We start from the raw sequence: 26,153 nt of genomic DNA on the forward strand, positions 1-26,153 counted from the left end.
TCAAAATAGGAAAATAAGACCCTCTCAAAAAAATAAAAAAAACAATTGTTCTTTTTCAGGAGTACTTTATGACGAATCGAAATATGATGGATCTACTGTGATTCAAGTAAATGAGACGTTTCTTACATAGGGATAGATGAACCTGGCAGAACAACTGCAGTTACAACGGATAGTTAAGCTTTAATTTTAGCTGGATGTAATCAGCTCCCTTATGTAATGAGAAAATACTAACGGCGCCAAACTTACGAAAACATTTCAATAAAATAAAACGTTATTTTATGCTTTATAGTTATTAACAGTGTCTGAGTAAGGTATATGAAGTTGTATAGTGTTAAGCGTTGACTTAAAAACTGTTCGGAGCTTTGATATCTTGGATGAATTATTAATCCAGTAAGTTTCTGCTACAGTATAGGCACACATGCTGACGGAGAGGTTAAGTAATCTTTGAAAAAAATCTGTAACAGAAAACAACTGGTGGCATATCGTGTAGACCAAGATTATGTACACCTTAATGGCTAATGATGCAATCTTGGCCTTCTATTTCACAATGCAATGTTCCATTCTGCACTTACTATGACGTCACAGTGTATGCAAATGTTCTCATGTTGCTTTTCGGAGCAAGGAGAATACGCGGGCGGATTGATACAAACTCTATATGGAGTGTATCAGCTAAAGCATGATCACTATTGGCATGAATCATTGAATTTGAATATGGGCCGGATATCTATATGAACAGAACATGCTGTTCTAAGGTAAGTTATTATTATATGTACTCACGTAATGTTTAATAAAATTAGGAGACGGACGTGCTGCACATAATTTTTGCAATGAGTAAGTACTAATGTGTAACTGATTAGGACGATGCATTAAAAGGAATAAGATATCCGAGGCAAAATGATGTTTATTCGTTAAGTATTAAAATTCGTAATATTTTAACAAATGCTAATAATAGTTCAATTGCTTGTGCTGATTATGGAAGCTTATTGAGCATTGTCAAATTCTTTGGTTTCTATTAACGCACGTTTCTGGACTATGGTGACATTGTTAATATTTAACAGTTCGGGGTTCTAAATAAAAACAAGATTAGCAGAATAAACTGCCATGTTATACTCCAAAATGATATGAGTGTCTGAGTAAGGTATACAAGTTGTATATAGTATTAATCGTTGAAAACAGTTCGGTGATTTGACCCATTGGACGAATGATTAATCAGTGTCTGTTACAGTAGGCCCACATCCTGACTTTGAAATATGCTGGCAAATGTGTACTGTAATAAAAAATAATTCAAAGGAACTTTGCTTTTATGTAATTTATTCCGTCCTACAGAAAGCACTATTTCATTGTAAGTAACTAATAAAAATAAATTGATGAACGAATGGTACGTATGCACTGATTAGTTAAACCAACTTGTTCCCTTTTTAGTTAAACATATGACAGCCATTCTGTACAATAATTTGCTCATATATTTGCCATTTGTACACTGTGAAAAAATTTCCAAACGCATTAGCACTGTTTAGAAATACATAATGATGTACCATAATGTCATGTAGCGCTCATGGTAAAATATTGACCGATGATGATTGTTATCAAGGGCGTAGGAACCGGGGGGCTGGGGGCGCCAGCCCCCCCCCACAGTGAAAAATATGGGGGGCGGAAGTATCATTCCGCCCCCCCCCCCCCGCTCCGCGAGTCAGAAAACCCCTTTTTCATTTCCAAATGAGAAAAAAATCTCATTTGGAGCACCAAATTACATCTATAAGGCCAGGTGAAAATGCAAAATTATTTACAAAATGGATTGGGTGTTGAAGTGTGCTATATTGCACCAAATTGCATCTGAGGCCACCTGGAAATGCAAAAAAATTCCAAAGGGGAGGGGGACACCCCCTCCCATTAGACCCCTCCCCCAGGCCGGCCATCAGTCTTCAGCGCCCCACTCAAAAGTACCTTCCTACGCCACTGATTGTTATAACTAGTTATCTATAAAAGTTGGTTCCAGTCTTGATCAGAAGTTACAGCGTTACTTTGTTAGAGTATTATCGTAACAAATGTTACTTATTCCACCTCCCCCCATTACTCCCAGGGAAGAAAGCAATATATCCCCCCTGTAAACTTTCACAGGACATAGGAAAACAACGGATACCCGGGCTTAAGTAATTCTTGTATCATTAATATCCTTACTTATGATATTAACAATTGATATAAACTTTAACTAGAACGTCTAAGAAGAAGGCTAAGTAAAGTCATTAAAATTTCACTACTTATTGCCGTGAATGTGAAGAAATGTGAAACATGTTGTACTTGTTTAAAACACAAAACTATGACAATTTGGAATCGAAATATGTTGAGCAGAGGGCATTTAATAGTTCAATTACTTCGCGTCATTTCATTAAACCGTTGGAATACATTGATACGTCACCTCTTAAAAGTATGTAACTGAATTTTTTGTAAACTGAGTACTTCAACTTGCTTAGAAAATTTACCAAATAAGTTAAACAAAGAAGATTGTCAGGACATTGAGTAGGCTAAACTACAGTGTATGGAAATATGACCCACCTAGTTAGTAGAGGAACATTACTGCATACAATATTAAACATTCTCTGTGAAGCTTGTAACACTCAACATTCACCCCAGTCCTTAATTTAACACTAATTTCGTCAGTGATGTGTACAGTTTCAAAGGTGGGGAAGGGGTGGGATGGCACATTGAAGATTTTTCCCCGACCAACGATCGGAGGTGAGTGGCATGGGGCCCATCCCTCCTGTTGCGCACGCAACTAAAGTCTGTCCTCTCTTAGCAAAGAAGTATATATATATATATATATATATATATATATATATATATATATATATATATATATACATATATATATATATATATATATATATATATATATATATATATATATATATATATATATATATATATATATATATAATTATTTCAATGTAGTACAAGTACATACAGCTGCTAAGTTTCACTGACTTTAATTATTCACATCACCAACAAACACTGAGACTGATTTAACCGTTCAATGCTGGGTGGGGGGGGGGGGAGAAACGAAGAAAAACTTGAATAAAAATATACAACCACAGTAAAACTTTATTATGAATGTGAAACGTTCCTTTCCCTTTGAAAAGATTAAAATGTTGATGTTTTCTGGCAAAATAGTGTGCAAATACCAATTTTCAGATTGATTTTCGTCACCACAATAATTAATAGCAAAATGCTTCTTACGCGGCCGGTATTTCTTTTCCTTTAGACAAGCTTCGAACAAAGTACAAACAGAAGTTTTGACTAAGCTCTTTGACATATTTGAAATTGATTCGATCTGTACAAACGGTGATTTTGTTCTCGGATTTTTACAGCTTTGCGGGGGTTGTCCATCTCATAAAATTAAAGATAGTTGACTTTTTGTCAAAATTGGTCTAAATGTAAAATGTATGATTAAGTTTCTACCGTTTACTATATGTTAGTCGTAAAAGTGACGGCCTTTTATACGCTCAAGTAGAAGAAGAACTTAACATTTTTGCAGTGAATCTAACAGACATTTCAATCCTTTAACTAACAAGAGGAAAATTAAAATCCGGACGGGTGTCTGCATTTCAATTGACTGATATGTGCACTATATTTTTGTACATTCATAAAGTATATTTTTCTACGCCATTTGAGATCTTATTTTCTTATGAATGGTTTATTCTTTCTTTGTATTTGCTGTAAAGCGCAACCTAAAACTTTGTTGGGGTTGCGCTATATGAAATTCAATAAATAATAAATAATAATAATAATAATAATAATAATAATAATAATAATATTGTGGTCTAATATTATTTTTAGAGGTTAAATATGATTCAATCTGACAACTTTCTGGCTAGTCTTTCAGAAACATTTGGCATCAGCAAACTGATATAGATCCGCAAAATACTGTAATAAGCTATATATGCAGTGCTTTGGGAAACGATGCTCGATTCTTATGGAAGTACTTTAACCTGACACAATTTTATGTCGTATGTGCACTACAACGATACCAGATTTCAGTCCAAGCAAATTCCGTTGCGTTTCAGATCAGTGCCCGGTACTTTAGAGGGCTTCCATGCATACAAGAACAGTCCGTTCTAGTTTATGATTGGCATAAACAAAAAACTGCATCACCCGCACCTTTATACTTTAATTCGTAGCATGTGACGAAGGGGAGCCGCTGAAGCAAAATCGAATAAATTATTATCGTTATCATTACTTTTATTATTCGTCCTTGCAAAAAAATCGCCGGCTGTGATTGATGTCGTGTCTATCTGCTCTTACATCTGTTTTCGGCGGGACCAAGGTTAGCATATCATCAACTTCATAAACAACATTACAGTAATTCTGGTGCAAGTTCACAAGTTCTTATCAAGCTGGTGGTTCCATATATTTTCCAAAAAAAAAGATGAAACAAAGTACGGTCACCGATAGTGGCCTAAAGGAATAGCTGTTAGCCTTTCGCTAAGAACAACACCAAAAACAAACAAACACACACACACACTCTAAAAACTGTTGGGCAAAACTGGTTGAGCAAACAAAGCATTGCCCAATATGAGTAAATATTAACCAACAACTGAGTAAAAGAAATTACACAACTAATATGGGTAAACTTTGTTGTGAAAAAATTAAGATGTAGTTTATTGTTACTTTCTGTTGGGCAAACAAGCTTGATATGCCCAATGTTGTGCAAAAACCAGCATTTTTGCGCCATTACTATACTGGATCTCTGCGCGATGTGCATGCATCATGAGTAGATCGTATATTGTGAACGTGTTATAACTTACACAATGGCTGGCGAATTTGTTAGCGCAGTACTCAAGAGGTGGGAAATGCTAGAGTTATGTGCTACATTTGAAGGTGAGCGTAAAGAAAAACAATCCTCTGCTTGGTGTGTGCATCGAACACTGCGATCTCTATATATCAGTGGTATCGAATGATCGTTCGTTCTCTCTGTGCTACATGTAGGCTATACCAGGCATACGTAAAGGCTAATAATACTAATTATATTTCCAGCATAGTTGTATTACGTTAGGCTAGCTTGTAGTGAAGCGATTGACAGGCGCCACAGGCGCGCCCGCAAGTGTGTAACTAGGCCTAAGTTACTCACATTGTGTTAACGTTGCGAACGCCTGTGTAATGCAGATCCTTGTCAACTTACGGTAAGCTATGCGTATGCACCAGGTCTCTCTAGCGTATATCTTGGCTAGACAAGGTTTCATTGTAGCACATTTTCGTTGTAAATCATAAATAGTACTCCCTTTTTTTCTTTTAAGTTTTACACGGCAAATGACCACATGAACCCTAATTAGCTTAACGTTAGACCTAGCCTGTCATAACTTAGGCCTAATGTTAGACTTACACGTACGCTGTTAATGCTAGTAGTAGTACGTACATACAGTAGTATAATAATGTACCCTTCGAAGTTCGAACACTTTAGCACTAAAATGCTCCAGAATTGTATCTGTTCGCACTTCTTTTAAAATGATACTATCGATGGCAGAAGAAACATTCTCGTTAGAAAAAAAGGTCGCTTCATAGGTTTCGTCAAATTGTTCATATTGTATATGTGCCATGGTGAAATTATGCATTCGTTAGGGGTGTCCGAACTTCGAGGGTTTTTCAAACTTCAAAATAGCCTAAGTTAGGCCTGGCATTTAATGAGTTCTAGGCTATAATAATATTAGTATAGCATAGAACATCAGCGCTAGTAATGTTATAGGCCTATAATGCTGTTTGCATATTTTTCTCTTTCCTACAGGTAGAACAGGACTTCGAATTATTACAAAAACTAACTGCCAACAAATTATACAACAGAGTGGGATATTTGACAATGGACATTTTGTGCTATACAGGCGATCATCCCAAACTGGCCGAACTTTTTGCATTTAGAGAAGACGTTGGATGCACTGACTGATGGTAAGCCAAATTTATTGTGTAGTCATGGCCTGTGAATTCATAGCTAGCTTCATTCAAAGCTTATGCTATGACAATATAGTTTCTCTTTCCAGTATGTCTGTAAAGATGGGTCAATATTTGGATTAACCTTCAAAATATGTTTTTGGTGGTTTGTTACTTTTTAAAAATCTATCAAAATCAACTGATCTGAAAGGACCAAATCAGCTGGTTAATGTCAAATGGTGACTTCTGAACCTTGCTGCAAACTTTCTCCAAACATTGCACTCAATATGATTAATTGGCTACTATTTTATTTGTAGTCGCGTTCGGGTTTGTGTGTGGTTGAAGTGAGACCCAGCCCTGTTATAATATTAACTCAATGACAGCCACTTGGACATGTATCGGTGTTGTTTGTAGGTTCCACATAGGGTTTGAATAATTCCTGTTGATTTCTCAACAAGTGAAATGTTTTTTTGTCAGCAGGAGTAATGACTGAAAACCTCATTATTAGCCTTGTTTACTCATTAATGCTCAATTGAATATAATATTTTGATTAATTCTACTGTCGATAAGCACAAACTTGAAAATGGCCAATGAGATGGATTCCTTATGTGTATACTTTTCCAATGCTGAGGGAAAGAAATTAGCTTGTTGTGTTGTGTACTCTTCTCAATGTGTTTTATGAGCAGGAAGATTAAACATGTTAAAACGTCTAGAAGTTGATTTTTCCAAAAATCTTTGGACAATTGTATTCAGATTTTAGTACGACTGTGTCAATGAAAGGTTAGCACATACTATGGGCTTTTTCATTTTTTTCCTTCAAAATCTTATAAAATTTGGCTTGAAATTAGTGTGTAGGGTAGGTAATTAAGTCTTCTAATACAAATGTGTAGGTCCCCTATGAGTACACATGCCATATTAACTTTCATGTTGCTGTTATTAATGTGTATGAGCATAAAGTTGTGGAGCACATTTAGGGCGGTGTAAATCCCTTGAATTTTATCCTCAGTCCTTGAAGTTTTATATGGTCAGACTATAGTGTGCCTTATCAATGTTTTTGTCGTTTATACCTGCAAGCATTCTCATTTCTTGCCTTAATCTCTTTTACAGATGAAAAGAAGAACTTAGCTTTCTTTCTGTTGCCATTGCTTTTTCGAGGACGGGCAAAGAAAAGCGGATCTACTACGGTGACTAGTTGCCTTCAAGCATTCATAGACGATCAGCCAGTAAGCAAAATCATTAATTATATATTTTTTTTGGTATTCTTTTGGTGGTACACCTTTTGGTTCATACCAGCTCAGCTGAAAGTTTGTTTAACCTCATAAACTTGGTGTGTTGTTGTTTATAGTGAGCAGAAGAATGCTACTTATTGTGTTAGTGGTCAAAGGTCATTTGAGGTTAACAAGGGCCAAACACTTAAAACCTTGTAAACATGTTAACTTAAAGAGTGAAAGTTAGATGAATCTCATATGTGATGCATATAGGTTTGCCAACATGAGTCCATGAATCCCATTGATTATAGTAGAGGTCAGAGGTCATTAGAAGCCACCAGGGCAATTTTTTTTAATTACACTAGTGATGAAATGGGGGAAGGTTCAATAAATTTCATCGTCGGTATGTAAACCCTGGTCATAATAATGAAGTGATCCGGTACTTGATAGTGCAAGGGAAAGGTCATTTGACATTAGTGGGGTGGACGTTACACTTTTAAAACCTTGTCAAGATAACTATGTTGACTTTCCTGACCTGTTTTTTTCTTTTAATTATACTGGTCCACAGTATCATAGCATTGTGCAGAAGTCTTAAAACTCTGTCTATCCACCTGTTTTTGTTACATTTTATTTGCAACTCGAGGAGTTTATTTTCTTTAATTTGCAGTCGGTGACAAGTGTTAGAGGACTACTGCAAGACAATATCGAAGGATGAGCGACCGCAGCCATTCATTCCGTGCTTAGGAGAGAGCAAAGGTTCCCCTCAGCATTTTTTTGTGATAATTGAGAGACATCCAATAATACAGTCCTCACTCCTAACGGCAGTAGACTATTTGTTTTAAAGTCATTATGTGTTGGACATAAACTTCCAAACTCAATGTAAGGGGGTTTGGGAGTTTTTCCCTGCTGAGGTATATGAACTTGGTTTTATCAAAAGTCGTTACTGAGTGCCTTTGGAGCTTTCGTAGCAAACAGAAGTGTTTAAGGGTCAAAGTGTCTTGCAACAAACTTTTCAAATGGTTTCTCGGTATTAACCTGACATGTACCTGACATGTTTACATTTTAAGGTTGCTTTAGTTTCATATATATTTACATATTAAAGGGAAATAGTAACTGTTTGCCTTGGCAAACTGTACTTACAAAAAATCTTTAATTTTTTTTTAGATTTGTTATTGTATACAGTTGTGAAAGGTTGAGGCAGGGTTGGTATATCAAACAAACATTTAATTTTGTGTGTTTAACAGATCAGGTGCCAGCAGTGCCCTATGATCACTTATAATTGTGATCTTGAAGCTGCTTTTATTTCTAGTATGTAGAATCAATGTGGGATGTGTAACCATTTGGCTTTTGTTTGAAAAGATGTTTAAATTTTACAGTTCATCAATCATCTAAGCACAATCAAAACGTTAGCTAAATATGCCTTGGCTCCTTGTTAAAGCAATTGCAGATACAATTGTGTATCAATATTTTTCGGTTTGTGTGTCCTTGTTTAAAACATAAAATGGTAGCTTCAATTGACTATATGTTGGAAATTATCAGTGATATTATATTCACTTATTAAGACCAGAGTTGCTTTAAAGAGACCAACATTAAGCTGTACATGATTGTGTGTTGCACCTGTACCTTGTGTAGTTGATGCCAACATACAGGAGGTCTTCTGTGGTCAACACATTTCAAGAATTGAATATAGTAAACAATGGCAAAATATGGATAGCTAATATTTTCAGCTGTAATATTGTTGATAGGTGTTTATCCCCATTGTGAGTTTATGAAATTATTGCTTTGGATGGAAGTCACAGATCATTTAACTAGGTAAATAGAAGTCAAGCACTGAATGCTGTGAGAATTCATAATGGAGGAACAATCTGAAGTCGACTAAGACCAGAAAAAATAAAAGTATGAAAAACATGTATACTTGTTTGTTCTTTATCATTCTCTGTTTAAGCTTTATAACCTATTAAATAAACCCAGTTGTATGAAAAACGTTACAATCCAATGTTGGTATTGTATTAGTTAACCAACCACTATTATTTTTAACTAGCTGTAGGGCAAGAACCATTGGGTAAAAAAAAAATCCATTGGTAAACGGTTTTACACAACCATTGGGCAAATCGCTGACCAACATTGTTGGGTAAAGGCGTTGGGCAAAGGTGTTGGGCAAAGGTGTTGGGTATTTATTTAACCGTTTGCTGGGCAAAATCATTAACCAACTTAGTTGGGCACTTTTTTGCACAATATCAACCAGGAGGCATACGGACCAAACGGTTGTGTAAATAATTGCCCAGGTTGGGCAATAATTTGCCCAACAATTTTAAGAGTGCAGTCGGCGAAACAAACCAAATTTAAGAGATTTCTTTATCAGCTCTTTTGGCTGGTGTATCACAGCAGAAAAATCAGTTAAGTACTAAGAGGTCAACATCAGAAAACCGGCCACATCAGCTCCAGTTAAAGCCATCCGCTAGCTATCAGGAACCAAACACGTGATGTCATCTACAGGGTGAAGAGGCTATTCTTGTATCCAGGGACGTAGCTAAGGCCTGATGATTGGGTGGGGGAGGGGGGGTGTAGGGGCTGGAATTCCAACTGGATGGGCTTTGAAGCCAGAAAATTCCGACTGATGCCTTGAATCTCTGAAATTATATTCGACGACAGAGTGAATTACCAAAACAATGCACAGCTTTTTCCTTACGCGCTTAATATTATTTTCTTGGGGGGGGGGGGGCTGTTTATCACTCACATGAAAATATGTTCAATTGTTCACTTTATTTCAACTGAGCAATTGGAAATGAAGTGAACAATTAAAAAAATTGCAGAAAAAAGTTGAGTTGACGAAATACGATAAATTGTCAATTAAAGATTTTGCAGAAAATAATTCAATTTCTCAGTTGGAATGAAGTGAACAATTGAACATTTTGCAGCAAAATGTTGAACTGAAGAGATACGATAAGTTGTCAATTGAACATTTTGCAGAAATTTGTTCAATTGCTCTGATGGAATGAAGTGAACAATTGAACATTTTGCAGCAAAATGTCCAATTGACGAGATAGATAGGTTGTCAATTAAACATTTTGCAGAAAAATGTCCAATGGACGAGATATGATAAGTTGTCAATTAAACATTTTGCAGAAAATTGTTCATTTGCTCAGTTAAAGCAACTGAGTAATCATTTCTCTGATTTTTGATAAGATTTTATCTTGTTGTCTAAACAATTTACTGCAAAATGTCAACTTATGGGGCTAAGTTTTTCCTATGTTGATGGCACTTTTAAGTTTCCGTAGATTAGTATTGAGTTTTTTAATTGTTTACCATAGAGACAATATATGTATATATATATATATATATATATATATATCTTGAACTTACTTGAAGCTAGCGAACAGGGTAAACCATCCAATAGCATAGTTAGTATGGGCGTCAATCCAGGGGGTGGGGGACGGGGGACACGTCCCCCCACATTTCGATGGGTGGGGAAAACAATATCAAATGTTCCCCCCACTCATTTGGAAAAAGAGTAGTGTCTATTTGGTTAGGGCTTACACATCTCATGATTCATATTATCGAATATCACTCAATGTTGCTGAAAGGAGATCTCGTGAGTTGGTACCCTGAGCTCTCCGACAATCTTAAGTTTAGTCTTTCTTTCGAGGCCAGTTCCAGTCGTCGTGGTTGAAGGGTGTAGACAAATATTCAAGTCGATGAATCCAGCGGTACGGGCTATGTTTGGTGAAGTCGAAGCTCTCTTGCGGTTGCTCCTTTTCTCCTCCGCCTGTTCGACGGAAGAGAGAGACTTTTTTAGTGCTTTGAGGCGTTTGAAGACATGGCTGCGGAGCACCATGACTCAACAGAGGCTGAACCTTGTGATGTTGTGCCATATTCACCGCGAACGGCTAGCCCAGTTGAAGCCTGAGGAGTTAGCAGAGAAGTTCGTTGGTTCCTTGGATTACAGACGCCGCATCTTCAGGCGATTCCAGTAGAAAACTAGTGCGCTCCGTCAATAACATAAGAGAAAGCACTTCATAGCTATAGAGCCAAAGCTTGTACATAGTTGTTGTTTAGTTGTAGATGGTGTTTCAAAGACGGTGCCCGTTCCTTAATATTGGGGAAATGAAATAGGGAGCATATTTCGTGGCAGCGCATCCCATGTTACCTTGTTGTTGAGTGATACCGGAGTTTACTCCACAGTGAGAACACTGGGTACACGCAGGCAATTCGCTAGAGGGGGTGTGGGGGTGTCTTACCCCCAAACTTGGTAAAACTGACGATAATTGGAAAATTGGAGTGCAACAGTCGGAATTTCCGACCGTCGCACTCTAGTTTATCTAGGCCTATTCATTTATTCCTGTGATTGTGCAAATTTCGGTCAAAATTGACCTTTAATCTGTCATAATTACTATGTTTTCCTTGCCACTTTTAGAAACAAAACTTCGTATGATTTTGAATACTAAAAAAGAAAAATACTTAATAGAACTACCGTCATATGCGTAGGAGCCCAATTTAATTGGGGGGGGGGGGGGGAGGTGTAACGACTTGCCCGAAAAATATAACCCAATTTTTTCGCGCGCTACGCGCACGTTCCACATGTTAATGTGCATAATATATAGACATGCATCGGTTTTTACATCGCATGCAAATAACATACAATAATTTTCCGTCTTATTACCGTTCCATATTGGTTAGAATTATTTGGGGAGTCGTTACAATATAAATGGTAATATTTATTCCAGCATGATACATCATTCAGGAACGTAGTCAGAAATCTAAGTTGAGACTACGGTCAGTTTAAGGAAGGCACGCTATTTGTGTTCATTGTCCTTAAATACTATGAATGATAACATATGTCCGTACTATAGGTTTATATTAGGTAGTTTTAGTTTTGGGGACGAGTTAATAAGATTTCACAGATTTTGTGCTTTCGTATACCCTACTAATATTTACGGACAACACCATCAACACAGTACTATACTATTATACTAAAATAACTGAAAGAACAACTATTTTGGCAGCCTGCACGTATCCGATTGCCTAATCAGTACAAACCATACACGTGTTATGCAAAAGAATGATTCACGTCTTCATTAAAGTGACGTTGTCCTTATGTTGAGTTAATAATAATAATAATAATAATAATAATTATAATAATAATAATAATAACAATAATAATAATAATAATAACAATAACAATAATAACAATAATAATAATAATAATAATAATAATAATAATAATAATAATAATAATAATAATAATAATAATAATAATAATAATAATAATAATAATAATAATAATAATAATAATAATAATAATAATAATAATAATAATAATAATAATAATAATAATAATAATAATAATAATAATAATAATAATAATAATAATAATAATAATAATAATAATAATAATAATAATAATAATAATAATAATAATAATAATTTTTTTTTTTTTTTTGAAATTTTTATTTGCATCCATCTCTTCTGCACAACATATTAAGTTGAAAAGAAAGAAAAAGTTCGCTTCATGACACCAAAAGGACATTTCCTTTATCAATAATGCAAAGAATCTCTTAGCAGTTTAATTTCTTTGTGCTTTTTGTTATTGATAAGTATATACATTTCAACACTCAAGAAAAATGAAAGCTTATGCTTGAAAATATCATAACTTGGAACGCTTTTGTTAATTCTGCAAAGGTAAATATAATATTTGGCATAAAACATTGTCAGGCTATACCATTTCATTTTGTTCTCGTAATCATAACCAAAACACACGTGTTCGTACTCAACTTCAACTTTTGAATTAAAGATTTCAAGATATATTTTGTTCCAAATATCTCCAACTGCGCTACAGCGCCAGTAAAGGTGGTCTAAAGTTTCAGTAGACTCGCCACAAAAACTGCAACTTGGGTCGTCAATAATTTTAATTTTACTAAGAAAACTATTTGTAGTAATGATACGATGGATAAACTTGTACTGGAAGCTTCTTAATTTAGTATCTCTAATCTTGCTACAAGAACCAAAAATTTCACTCCAGTTTAAAGTGGTGCCTTTAAAATCATTGTCCCATTTTAAACAACCACGTGGTTGCTCAATACAACGGCTGTTGAATTTATTATAAGCATATTGACAAATCTTAGTAGTACCATATAGTTGCGCTAACATAACCTGCTGACTACATGGTTGCTTCGGCAGCTGTAATGAGTATCTGGATGGTACCCACGTACGTGGGATAGAATGTATAATCCCATTCAGCTTAGTAAAGGGGAAGCTTGGACAATTAAATTTAGCAATAAACGCAGTATACGATAGAGGCCTGCCAGACATGTCATAAAAATCCCGGACATAAAGCACATTTGAATTAAAACACTTCCTGTACCAAACTACTTCATTATTAATCTTGATAAAACTGTTGTTCCAGATAATCTGATCACCGTAATTCGCCACCGGGGTTTCAAAGGTGAGATCGCTCCAAGCACAACAGCAGTTGCGAAGAAACTCGTGTTTAACCTTCTTAAAAATATCATTTCCCTTGAAATTACAGCTAAAAAGAAAATCCTTACCAACGTTTTTCAAAAAATAGTCGAAAAGGATTTTCCAATGGCCAAAATTATGATCTGTATATCTTTTAATCCAAGTAATTTTCATACTTTTCATGAAATCATGCACGTTAATCATATTCAAGCCGCCTTCTTCCTGTGGCTGCATTAAAATTTTCCTCTTTATTTTGTCGCCCTTTCCTCTCCAAATAAAGTTAAACAGTAAACTATTTAGTTCCTTTAGAAATGATTCTGGAGGGTTAGGCAGAACAGAGAAGGGGAAAACAAGTTGTGACAGAGCAAAACTCTTTATGATAACAATTTTACCATAGGGAGTCAGATCACGAGGAGACCACATATTTAGGACACTTTTCAAACGTGAAAGTTTTGGCAAATAGTTTAAGGGAAAGAGGTCACTTCTATTATTCGTAAGTGTAATACCAAGAACCTTAATAGGACCATCTGTAAAGGGAATATTATAAGCACTCTGACCATTACCATTGTCATTATTATCGCCGATAGGAAGAATGTTAGACTTTTCGAAGTTGATCTTCAGACCAGAAGCTTGTTTAAACTCTGTTAGTATCTCAACAACTCTCTGTAAAGAACGATCGATATTGTCCAGAAAAATAGTTGTGTCATCAGCATACATAGACACTTTAATGTTAACATTGCCTACTGGAAAACCGACATACATACGGTCAGCTCGTAATTTCAAAGCCAAAATTTCTGCACACAACACAAAAAGGTATGGGCTTAAGGGGCAACCTTGGCGCATCCCCCTTTTAACAGGAAAAAAGCCAGAGGAAACCCCGTTATTCAAAACGCAAGCCGTACAATTTGCATAAAAGGTCTTAACCCAACGAATAATGCCATCCCCAAAATTGAAAAGTTGAAGTGTATGGTACAAAAACTTCCAATTAACACTGTCGAAGGCTTTTTCAAAGTCAACGAAGAGAATGTAACCTGGCACATTTTTATCCTGTGCATACTGTATAACATCTAGGATCAGTCGAATATTTTCTCCTATATATCGGTTTTTAAGGAAGCCGGTTTGATCATGATGGATAACATGCGGCAAGACCTCTTTGAGTCTTGCAGAAATACAAGAAGCAGCAATTTTGTAGTCTACATTTAAAAGTGAGATTGGCCTCCAATTACTAATTTTCTTAATGTCTTTACCATCTTTAGGAAGTAAAGTAATAACAGCTCTGCCTTGCTCCGAAGAAAGTTTACTTATCAGATATCCCGAGTTCAGCGACATAACAACGAAAGACTTAATTTCTGGCCAAAAAAATCTATAAAATTCAGCTGGCAGACCATCGCTGCCAGGCACCTTACCAGAAGCCATACTCTTAAGTGCATTCCAACATTCCTCTTCAGTTAAGGCACCTTCACAATTATTTCTTGAATCGTCGTTCAAACCCGTAATATGAAGCGACTCAGTAAAAGTATTATCCAAGCAAGCATCATTACAAGTAGCATATAAATTTTCGTAAAAAATTCTCTCAACGTTTAGAATTGCGTGGAGATCGGTAAACTCAGTCCCATTGTCATCAACTAGAATTTTAATTGACTTGCGCTCACTGTTTCGCTTCTCTAAATTTAGAAAGTATTGAGTATTCCGTTCACCTTGTTCAACCCATCTCGCTCTAGAGCGAATAATAATACCATCAATTTTGCCCTCGTAAATGTCGTCAAGGCTGTGCTTAGCGTTTGAAATTTGTAGTTTAAGGGACGGAGTGGGGTTGAAATTGTATTCAGTTTCTAATGAAACAATACATTTTTGTAACGTTTTTTCCCTCTCCCTCACAAGACGAGACTTTTCTTTAGAATATTTCATGGACCAGGAACGAATGAGGAACTTTAAATATTCCCAAAAATGCTGTGGATTAGTTGCATCTAAATCCCATTCTGCCAAGGCACCAGAAACTAACTTACGAATTCCTTCTACGAAATCTGCTTCTTTCAATAGGGAAGTGTATAATTTCCAAAATCCCCCGCCTCTCTTAAAAGTCGAAGCACGCATCTTAAAAATTACCGCATTATGATCAGACTGAATGGTCGATCAAGTATAACAGTCGTTACACAAAGCTAGCAAGTTGGTTGACACCAGAAAAAAATCTAACCTACAACTAAGGCCATCAATAATATTGGAAAACCATGTGAAAAGGTACTTCTTTGGGTTCCTCTCCCTAAATACATCAACTAAATTAAGTCCCTGTATGCATTCAAAGATTATCTCTCTCGCTCTAAAATTTGTTCTTTTTGTGCCCCCTGTCTTGTCGAGATCTAGGTCCAGAACTAAGTTAAAATCACCACCCCATATAATGTTTATGCAAGTAAAATTGGACGCTAGACACCTATATATGTTGCTAAAAAAAGACGGATCGTCCCTATTGGGGGCATAAACATTAACAATAGTATAAACTGTGTCATTAATAACAATATCAATAATAATGTAGCGGCCGTTGCAATCTGACAAATGCTTAACAACTGCTAGGCTAAGGGAAGGATTAAACAGTATAGCACACCCAGCGCTTCTTACAGATCCACAAGAAAAAAAGGCCTTTCCACCCCATTCATTACTCCAAAAACTTGTAGAAGCGTCAATGCAATGTGTTTCTTGAATTAAAGAAATAGAGAACTTTTGGTTATGTAGCCAAGTAAACACCTTACGCCTATTTTTTAAATCATTTAAACCACGAGCATTAAAGGTACAAACAGAGATGATGTCATGCATTTTAAGGACTAAAGAAAAACCAAACACAAAACAAACTAAAGCAAAACACACAGACAAACTATCAAAGACAAAAACAGCAACAACAACAATACAACAACAACAAGACAATAATAATAATAATAATAGAAATAGTAATAATAATAATAATAATAATAATAATAATAATAATAATAATAATAATAATAATAATAATAATAATAATAATAATAATAATAATAATAATAATAATAATAATAATAATAATAATAATAATAATAATAATAATAATAATAATAATAATAATAATAATAATAATAATAATAATAATAATAATAATAATAATAATAATAATAATAATAATAATAATAATAATAATAATAATAATAATAATAATAATAATAATAATAATAATAATAATAATAATAATAATAATAATAATAATAATAATAATAATCGAACCTGTAATCCTTAGATCACAAGTCCACTGCCTTAACCACTTGACCACAACGCCCTCCCTAATAGTTGCCTTCTCATGATAAGAAAGAAGAAGAAGAGCAATTAAATAATAACAAAGAAAAACACTTTTATGAAGATAATTATCAATATTAATTTATTTTTGTCTCCCTTTTTAGGTGTTTGATTTGGTTTCATTTATTTGCCAACTGTTATCGATCTCAAACGTAATTCCAGTAACTTTGCCAGTTTAATGCCAATTGCAGCCATTGGAACATATGCAGGGATCGTCACCTGTCCAGGCATAGTAGAGCTATTTCTAAGAAATTACGGACTTCACGCAGCCTTTTGTTTGTTTGGTGTAATGCTATGGAACATTATTCCAAGCGGACTTTTATTAAGTGACAAAGTAGAGAATGAACATGTTCCACATAAATCGACAGTTAACAGTGTAATCCATAAAGAACAATCTGTTTTAACTATGGCTACTACAACAGAACCAGGATTGGAACACAAAGGAGGATTGAAACAGACATTACTTCAGGTTCAGAGTTATACTGGTCGGGTATTCACTATCTTTACAGATACGCTATACGCACTCAAGAGATACTGTTTTTCATTATATCAAACATGCGCAAATTCATCTCGGAATCTTGGATATTATTTCTGATTCCCTACAGCCAAGAGATAGGTCTTGACAAGACGAGCGCGGTGATAGTAGGGTCTGTCGGCGGTATGGGAGGCATCATTGGCAGGCTTGTTGCAGCTGTTTCCTTTAGTGAAAAATGTTCCCTACCACTATTAACAATGTTTGCTTTATATTACTTTATGATCGCTTTAGTATTTGCAGCATTCGAACGAGTCGGAAACATATTATATCTCAGCGCATGTGCATTCTTGAGCGGTCTTTTTTATTTCAGCTCACGCTGGCATGATCTCTGGTCTTCTTCTGGAGCTATTTGGACATAAGGACTTCGTTAGAGCGTTTGCAGTTATTGATTTCGGATGTGGAGTGTTCTCTCTGTTAAGTGGGTATTTAACTGGTGAGTCAGATCTTCAAAATATGATGTGATATCGCTGTGTAGAGCTGTATACAGATTAAAAAGTATTCGAAGTTGTTAGATGTGATTGCTGATGTAGTTTCTGGGTATGTTTTTATGACGTTCGTAACATTATGCAAACATTGTGTATGCACTCTATCGCTTAGAAATCTATTCTGCGAGGTATGTTGAGGACTCTGTAGTATAGGGAGATAAAACCATCTGAAATTGAAATATTAATGAAAATATATTATTCATTTATCATACGAGAGGCTTTAGTTAGTTAAATGGAAGATTTCATACTAGTTAACAACTTTTTGTAACAAGTTTGGAAAATTCATGTTATCATGTTACTCCAATTACAACCAATTCATGATCCTAAAAAATATGCACCACAAAAAGAGACAATATGCTTTTACAAATTTTACACAAATATTATATATTCAAAGAATAATAATAGTAAGTATTAACAGTATAAATATATCCCTTAAGAAGTAAAGATATAAGATATATAAGAGTAAAAAATGAATAAAGTAGTCAAAAGCATCGGCCAAACAAAGTCAATCAATAAATTAAATAAACTAAGTTAAACACGGTTAAGACAAATAATCACAAGATCAGTCATTAAAGTACATTATAAAACATGAGTTTCAAGCTGGGATTTGAAAAAAAAACGTGAGTAAAAGACGAAGTGCCGGGGGCGGGGCGTTCCATAGACATAGTGCATATACATGGAACGCCTTATCACGTCCGTAAAACTTGTATTTACTCAATGGTTGGTGAAGGGCCAAGGCTTTTGATCGAAGAATGCGCCAACATGAACGGCGGGTGAACAATTTATTCAAATCAGTCGGTACCTCGCTATGTTGAATAAAGCAAATTGAAAATGATTCGCTGTTGAATTGGCAGCAGATGTATGAAACGTTTGTGCATCACCTGTATTACTTTCTGATATAACTATTCTCATTTATATTATTACAGGAGGCATCTATGATCTTACTGGATCTTTTCAAGCATTGTTCCGTGTCAGCGCTCTGTTCTCGTTTATCAGTGGTGTCATTGTTGTACTAATAATACTCATGAAAAGGAATTGAAGAAAGCTAACATCGCTCAAAAACAAACAAAAAACATCGAATATTTTGACAATCAATAGTAATGTGTTTCATAAATTGTGAAAATGTCAATTTTGTTCATTGGAACGGTAATCTTTATTATCTAAAATCCTGATACCTTGTTATCTGCTCCATAAAAACTGTATTTTTTATAGTATCTTTTTTTAATTAAAAGAGCTTGCAGATTATTCTCTTGAAGTCATATTGGGTGTCAACCGAAATAGTTCCTATAGCGGTTTCCGGTAGAGACGATGAAAGCCAGGTAAACCTTATTGGTGAAGGTCATTTTTTGCTGTTTAGTATTTGAAACGTCACAATTGTCCACGAAATGGGAATTTGCGAAGTTAGCCAGGTTTGAAAAATGTTAATCAAATCTGAAGCTACTTTAATTTTCAGTGTTGGCGGTCAGACGTGGCAGTGTAAGCAGTGTATTTTTACAAAACTGTTCTCTGATTGGCTTGGAAAATAAACGTTGGTGTAAATAGTCAGGGTCAGAAGTGATTAGCTGTTAACATTTTTCTATACATTTGTTATATGTATACATCCAATTGTCGTAGCGATTTGCACCACTTGGGATGAACATGCGCTTTTAGAATTGGGAAAAACCGTGAACTTATATTTCTGTAATTCCTCAATTGGCATTATGAGTTAAATGTGTAATATTTCCGATCCGCGTCCATACTAACAACTATTACAATGGCGTTCATCCATTTATCTAGAATCAAAAGGAAACTTAAATCTAAACGGTAAAACGTTTAGAGGGAAAACAAAATTGTAAAACACGATGATCCCCTGTGCCCCAAGACGCTTGCTACTTTCAGCACCACAACCTCTACCTAACCTGAATCATACTTCAAATTCCTTCATTTATTTTACTACAGTATGGGGGATTACAAACCTGTATTTTGTCTCGAGAGTATATATGTTATTCGAATTACATTGAATTAGCGACGTAACGATGAATTTGAAGGGAAGGAACATTCACTAGGCTAGTTTGTTTTTATATAGTACATTTTATTTCTTAGCATAACCGTATTACTGCAATAAGATTCGGTTCCAATATCTTCTTGATAATATCGAACATGATATTTTGAACGCAATGTGCAGTGTGTATCCTCCTTTGGGCTCGTGACTCTACATCTCCGGTGGTCTCCTTCTCTAAGCCCCCCCCCCTCCCCTCCCCGACATTGCACCTCTTATGCGAAGATATATTATATTATTAAGGGTATTACATTCTTTCAATGTGATTCGTTTACTTAAAATGCGTGTATATTCAATTGAAACGCCATTTGTAGATATGCATGATGGCTTAGGTTTGTTGATGTATAGGATCATTGGTATAAAACCACTGATATATAGTTTAACGTGAAAGTTACCACGAACAGGGGGAAAAAAGAGAAAAAATTGCTAAAATGGATCAAGGAAGCATACACCAGTGGTTACTTACTTATCTATGTTTATAGGTCCACGTCTACAAACGAACTTTTCCTATTCTAAATGCAATACATATTAATAACTGTATTTCAGAATAGACTTGCACGATTTCTTCTTCAAAATTCACCGAGTTTCGACGTTTTTGATGAGGACTAAACAAGAGGTTCTTCTGTTTATGATATAATTATTCATTTACGTAATAAATGCATGTTTCGCATACACTTTTTTACCACGACTGCCAGTTCAAGACCTTTTGCTCATTTGTGATGAGCTGTTCTCACCTACATCCTTCGTACAGATCGATGAAAAACCTGTCAGTAGTTAAGTCAGTTAAGCCATTAACTTTTATATCAATCAAATTAATTGCAATTAGTGTGCTTCTCATCAACATGGATATTAGCCAAAATTCCATTCTCATCAATTAAAAAACACGATATTTACCTGGTACTATGTATTTAAATTTGTGATCAAACCGTTTTCTTTTAAGTGGTATGATAATATGAGAGCTCGCTGTTACTGTCTGTAGCGTACTTTGTTTAGAATAAACTGTACGTGGAAACATAGGTGTACACACAATCCTGAAGCATTACATTAAGAAAACGGGAAGATAGGGAATATTTTAATTAGTGTTTGTTAGTGTTTGTTGAAACAAAGAGGGTAGCTTCAAAAGATTATTGAAAGTTTCACATTTAACAGTATAACGATTGTAGTTTACCCGGCAACCGCCACCTCATTAAGGGCTTAAAATGTGAAGAATACAAGGAAAGGTACCATCCCATTTCAGCTTGTTTGAAAGAGTGATAACTCATAAAATTGGTTATTCTAAATACCGAAGCAAGCTGCTTGGACACCAAACTTAATTCTATCACATTTCGCGCTGTGGAATGCTTTGCGTTATGAGTTATAATTGACAGTTTTGGTATCTTTTGGTATCTTCTAGATCTACGTACTTTTGGCAAAAAATATGTATTTTTATAAAATTTAAACTCCTAGTGGCTTTTAAGTTCAAGTAGAGTACGTAAGTGAAAGCACTCCAATATAATTAGATTCATTCACCAATATTGGGTATCAAATTGCCCAACTAATTGTAACAATCAACAAACACTGAGTAAAAACACTCCAATACAATTGTATTCATTAACTAATCTTGGGCCACAAATTGCCCAACTAACTATATTGATTAACCAATAATGGGTAAATAATTTACCCAACTACGTGGTAAATGCATTACCCAACTGCTGTTGGGCAAATTTTGCCCAATTTTTGAGCGGTTACATATGTACCCAGTGTTTTTTAAAAGTTGGTCCATATTTTTATCCAACTTTTTAAGAGTGTAGACCTACCTACGTTTGGGAAAAATATGTATTTTTACCAAATTTAAACTTCTAGTGGCTTTTAAATTCAAGTAGATGAACGTACTACTATGAATGTTGATTACTTTTTGTCATATTAAGTTTTCACATACTATCCATGTAATAGAGGCATAGTAAGCATTTGCCAGTCAGAACCAGTTATGGCAGGGGTTTGGTATCAAAAGTGTTTTTTCATACATGAAAAAAGAAAAGAAAAAAAGATGAAGAAAATTTGCTGTAAGGTAACTTCACCCTATTATTTCACTTTTTGTGCTCATATGAGTATGTATGTAAGTATGTATGTATGCATTTTAGATCATCCTGCAAGCAGGAACTCGCGAAGAAGCAATCATAGGCTTATCAAAGCCGCAAGCTGACCGAAGTCAGTCTCTTAGATTTCATATTTAACGTCCGTGATTATTAATTGTCAATTGTCAACAACTCTGTAAATAGACGACATATATTAATCTTCGAGTGACTCAAACTCTATAGCTATAGCTCTATAACTATAGCTATAACTTCACCCTTACAACTGTTTGTTCTCATGTCAGTTCGTTATTGCTATAACATTAGCTATACATTTTCAAGTTCTACTTTTAATCATATCTGTCTAAGCCTTGAAGCATTAGGACCTAATGAATAATATATAAATGTATACTAAATTTTTGAGTCGTTGGCTCCAATTCACAGCGTTCTTTGCCAGACCCTACAAATAAATGATGGAAGCCAAAGTTGTTGTTCTTCTCGATATTTACTTTGCTTATTAACTCTCTCCACCATGTAACAACTAACAAAAAAGTAAGTTTACTAGGCAAATAAACAAAACCAAATCCCCATTACCGAAAGTCTGATGTTAAACCCACAAGTTCTGTTTTACCAGACTAAAACAATTATACATTACTCTATCAAGTCGAGTTAAAACGATGCGAGGGATGGCTACAACGTCCCCGCGTACCACAGAACAGGTGCCAAGATACGGGTTATGACCATCATCTTACCAAGAATTAAAGTAACAACCAACGCTTGGAAAATGTTTCAAATCTGCGCTCTAAAAATTTTCTTTCCACTTGACATCACCATGTGAACATCGCATCACAGCCAAACCAAATACCATTGATATTATGTTCCGACCATGACGCATGAAAAGGTTAAGTATTGAATCTCCAGCTACCAAGACTAAGGCTCCTTGCCTTCAGAGGATTCAACTTCTCCACAGTAGCTTAAGAAACACCAACATGATTTCACACAAGACCTTGAAACAGGGCAGACTTGAAACTATACATGTCACATTATCTGCGCATTGAACGTATTTGAAGCTCTTACCACCCGGCAAAAACAAAACGAACGAAACGCCCATCTTCATGAAACATGTATGACATTGTCTCACTAAATAAAACATAACGCTGTGGGAATAAAGGGCATCCTTGAAGGAGACCCCTATCCTCAGGAAAGGAAGCCGATCAGTGCCCGTTGACAATAACGAATCTTGACATTTTTGAATACAGAATAGAAATCCAAGTACGAAATTTGGATGTAATCCGAACGTTTCGAAAAATTACATTCAATAGTTACGATTCACTATGTTTAAGGCCTTTTGTTGGTCAAGAGAGATCAACGCACATGGCAAATTGAGTTCTATGACAAAAACAGTCAAATCACGCATCAACCACAAATTTTGCTGGATACATTGCCCTCTGACGGCACAAATCTGGATATCACTTACACAATGTAACATTGCGAGTGCTAAACGATTGCAGCAACTTGTAATCCACATTCAATATGGTTATATGCCGTTTGTTACATGGATCAAAGCGATCTCAGACTTTAGCAGAAGAGTGATCGTATCCAGCATTTGACTGTCGGAGAGAACTTGGCTTTCAAAGTTGCTGTCAAAGACGATATTAACGTTCGGTCCGATTGTCTACTAAAGGACGGTAAAAGTCCCTCGGTAATCCATCCGATCCGGGAGATTTGCCGTTCTCCATTTATTGTCAACGCCCTCCAAATTTCGGATGTTGTAAAGTTAGCTTCGAGTTGAGCTTTGATATCCGAGGGAACAGATGTAGATATGTAATTCAATAGTCTTTCTTGGACACTAATGTCAAATTTATCCCGTGAAACGAAGAAATCTCTGTATATAGAGACAATGCCTACCTAACCACGTTCTGTGTCCCCATTTGTGTTACAGACAGCCGAAACATGTCTGTCAGGAGCTGACCTCTGAGCTGTTTGCAAAAAGAAAGTGATGGTTGTTCCTCTGCCTCTACCGTTTCCGTGCGGGCTCTTGTGCGTGCGAGCGCCGTGGTACTTTTTATTAATGTATGTCTTTGTAGCGGCATTAGCGGAGGGAACCCCACGTTTGACATTTGCGCCGGGTTTTGAAAACTCTCTCCCACGACGAGCTCTGGCTACACAGTACTCCGCAGCATAGCGTTTGATGCGCAACTAGACATTCCCCCTTCAATCCGCTTAAGTGTACACCATCCCTTTTAACCTGAAATTTTTTTACCTCAAATCCCGGCGAAACTCTGTTTCTCCTAGGACTTGTCAATTAAGGTTCTACAGACCCCTTTCCACAGGGCATTTGGTCTTACTGAAGTGAGTTGATGACCCACAGGTCTACCAAACGTTGATATCAAATTATTCAATTGAGGATAACCAGTATGGCAACTTGAAAAATGAGAGAAACTAAGCCTATCAAATATAGTGTCAGCTACACAATTAAAATATCCGTCCCAGGACACAAAGTGCAGGCACAATGGATGACAGAGTCTCGAAAAGTCCTTCTTCGCAGAAAGTCGATTAGATGCGTAAACGAGGGTATTTTAACAGTACGCAGACCAAGCGATCCTAATGATCAGTCTCAACCATTATGACACGGCCGCTTAGACGTTGAGAAATCGGTATGACCGTACCACAAGATGATACTGTGCCAAAGGAAGCACGTATGCTACTACCACTAAATTCGTATCTCTTCTTCAGTGACGTGGGCTTCCTGAAGGCAAACATAATCGACATTATAAACACTTATAATATTGAAAAATGCGTTTGTTTTTGTTTTTGAGACTTTCTCATGCAGTTCACATTGACTAAGGGTGACTATTGACATAAACTGAGCCATGAAAGTGAAGGAAGACCCTTACATTTGACTATAACGATGAATCCAACCATTTTATGCGGATTTTATTCCCGAATTCTTCCACGGAATCACTTGAAGCAGACATTTTCGGAGTAGACGTCCCGACCTCTCCAAACCAGGACATTCCCGTGGCAGGGTTACTGTCCAACAGACTGCCGGAATCGTCTGTCGGAGGTAATGACTGAGACACGGGGTCGGGGAGGCGTTAGCGACAGTAGGGGGAGTCCACTGGGTGGGGAGGGGCAGTAACAACAGTGAACAATTTACTTCAAATGAATGTTTGAACTACTTACAGAGCTATTGAATTGAACATAATTGAAAGAGCTCACTTGATCACCTCAAACAAATAGCAAAGTGGAACGATATAATCGGGATATGCAAAGTACGTGTGAACGTACTGACCACATGCTGTTAAAGAGACACGGCTAGATCTGCTGAGGTAAATAACACCGATCCTGTAAACAAGTAATCAGAATTACGAAACAGGTTTCATAGCGGTATGTGGGTGAGGACATGTGTGTGTGTGTGAATACCTAGCACCGAAGTAGGATATCCATGTCACAGTACGTAAGTATAATCACGGCTCCCAAAGGAAAATAAACGTTATTGGCAAAATAGGTATTTATCGTCTTCAGTAAATTGTTTGGCTTTCTGACTATCTGAATATATTAATCCAGTTTATAACAGATCTATATGAAAACAGTTATATATTAACTTGTTAAAATTCGTAGATTCAAACTAGCTCACAAAAAGATACATTTGATCTTTCTTCGATCTTGATGGCAGTTTGTTCCTACTAAATATTTCTTTCCATGGTTTGATTTAAATAACAGTTGCATGATTATGGCTTAGTGAAATACCGCTCTTTATTTGGTAAAGATCATTGGTAATTTATGAGTAACTACTCTATGCAGTCGGGGAAGTGAACCGTTATTACTAATAGATCCGTTCTCCATCTTGCGTTGAGAAAACAGGAGATTCTTCGAACGATTTTAGATTCCTCTTTTCGAAACCGTGATCTGATCACGATCAAATATATAATTACCTAACGAGACAAATTACTTTCCTCCTACAGATCCTAAAGATATCATTGTAATGAAATATTCGGACAATTTGATAGACAAATTAATAACTTTTTTTCTGGTAAAATCGTTAGTTTCGTGTAGTAAGTAGCAAATGAAATAACGAACTGTGCCGCAATCTGAACCCGAAATTGAGAAAAACAAAGTTTGCAGCGATAAGCCTCATGACGTCAT

The 26,153-nt window shown here is 35.8% G+C and overlaps 1 protein-coding gene across 2 annotated transcripts in view; it reads left to right on the top strand.

The window, feature by feature from the left end:
• LOC139967971 (solute carrier family 28 member 3-like) overlaps window positions 1-18,992 on the top strand; it is a 33,810-nt gene extending 14,818 nt beyond the window's left edge. The window contains exons 11-14 of one of the 2 annotated variants that reach the window (XM_071972224.1): window positions 60-752; window positions 5,777-5,934; window positions 7,024-7,139; window positions 7,792-8,047. In XM_071972224.1, the coding sequence (XP_071828325.1) occupies window positions 60-130 (71 nt within the window). In that variant the 3' untranslated portion in view covers window positions 131-752; window positions 5,777-5,934; window positions 7,024-7,139; window positions 7,792-8,047. Of the gene's footprint in view, window positions 1-59; window positions 753-5,776; window positions 5,935-7,023; window positions 7,140-7,791; window positions 8,048-17,740; window positions 17,864-18,841 lie in introns of those variants that run through there. The other variant, XM_071972233.1, reaches the window with a different exon arrangement.
• Window positions 18,993-26,153: the final 7,161 nt, after the last annotated feature.

Source organism: Apostichopus japonicus, chromosome 1, assembly GCF_037975245.1.
Source record: "Apostichopus japonicus isolate 1M-3 chromosome 1, ASM3797524v1, whole genome shotgun sequence".
Taxonomy (NCBI): Eukaryota; Metazoa; Echinodermata; class Holothuroidea; order Aspidochirotida; family Stichopodidae; genus Apostichopus; species Apostichopus japonicus.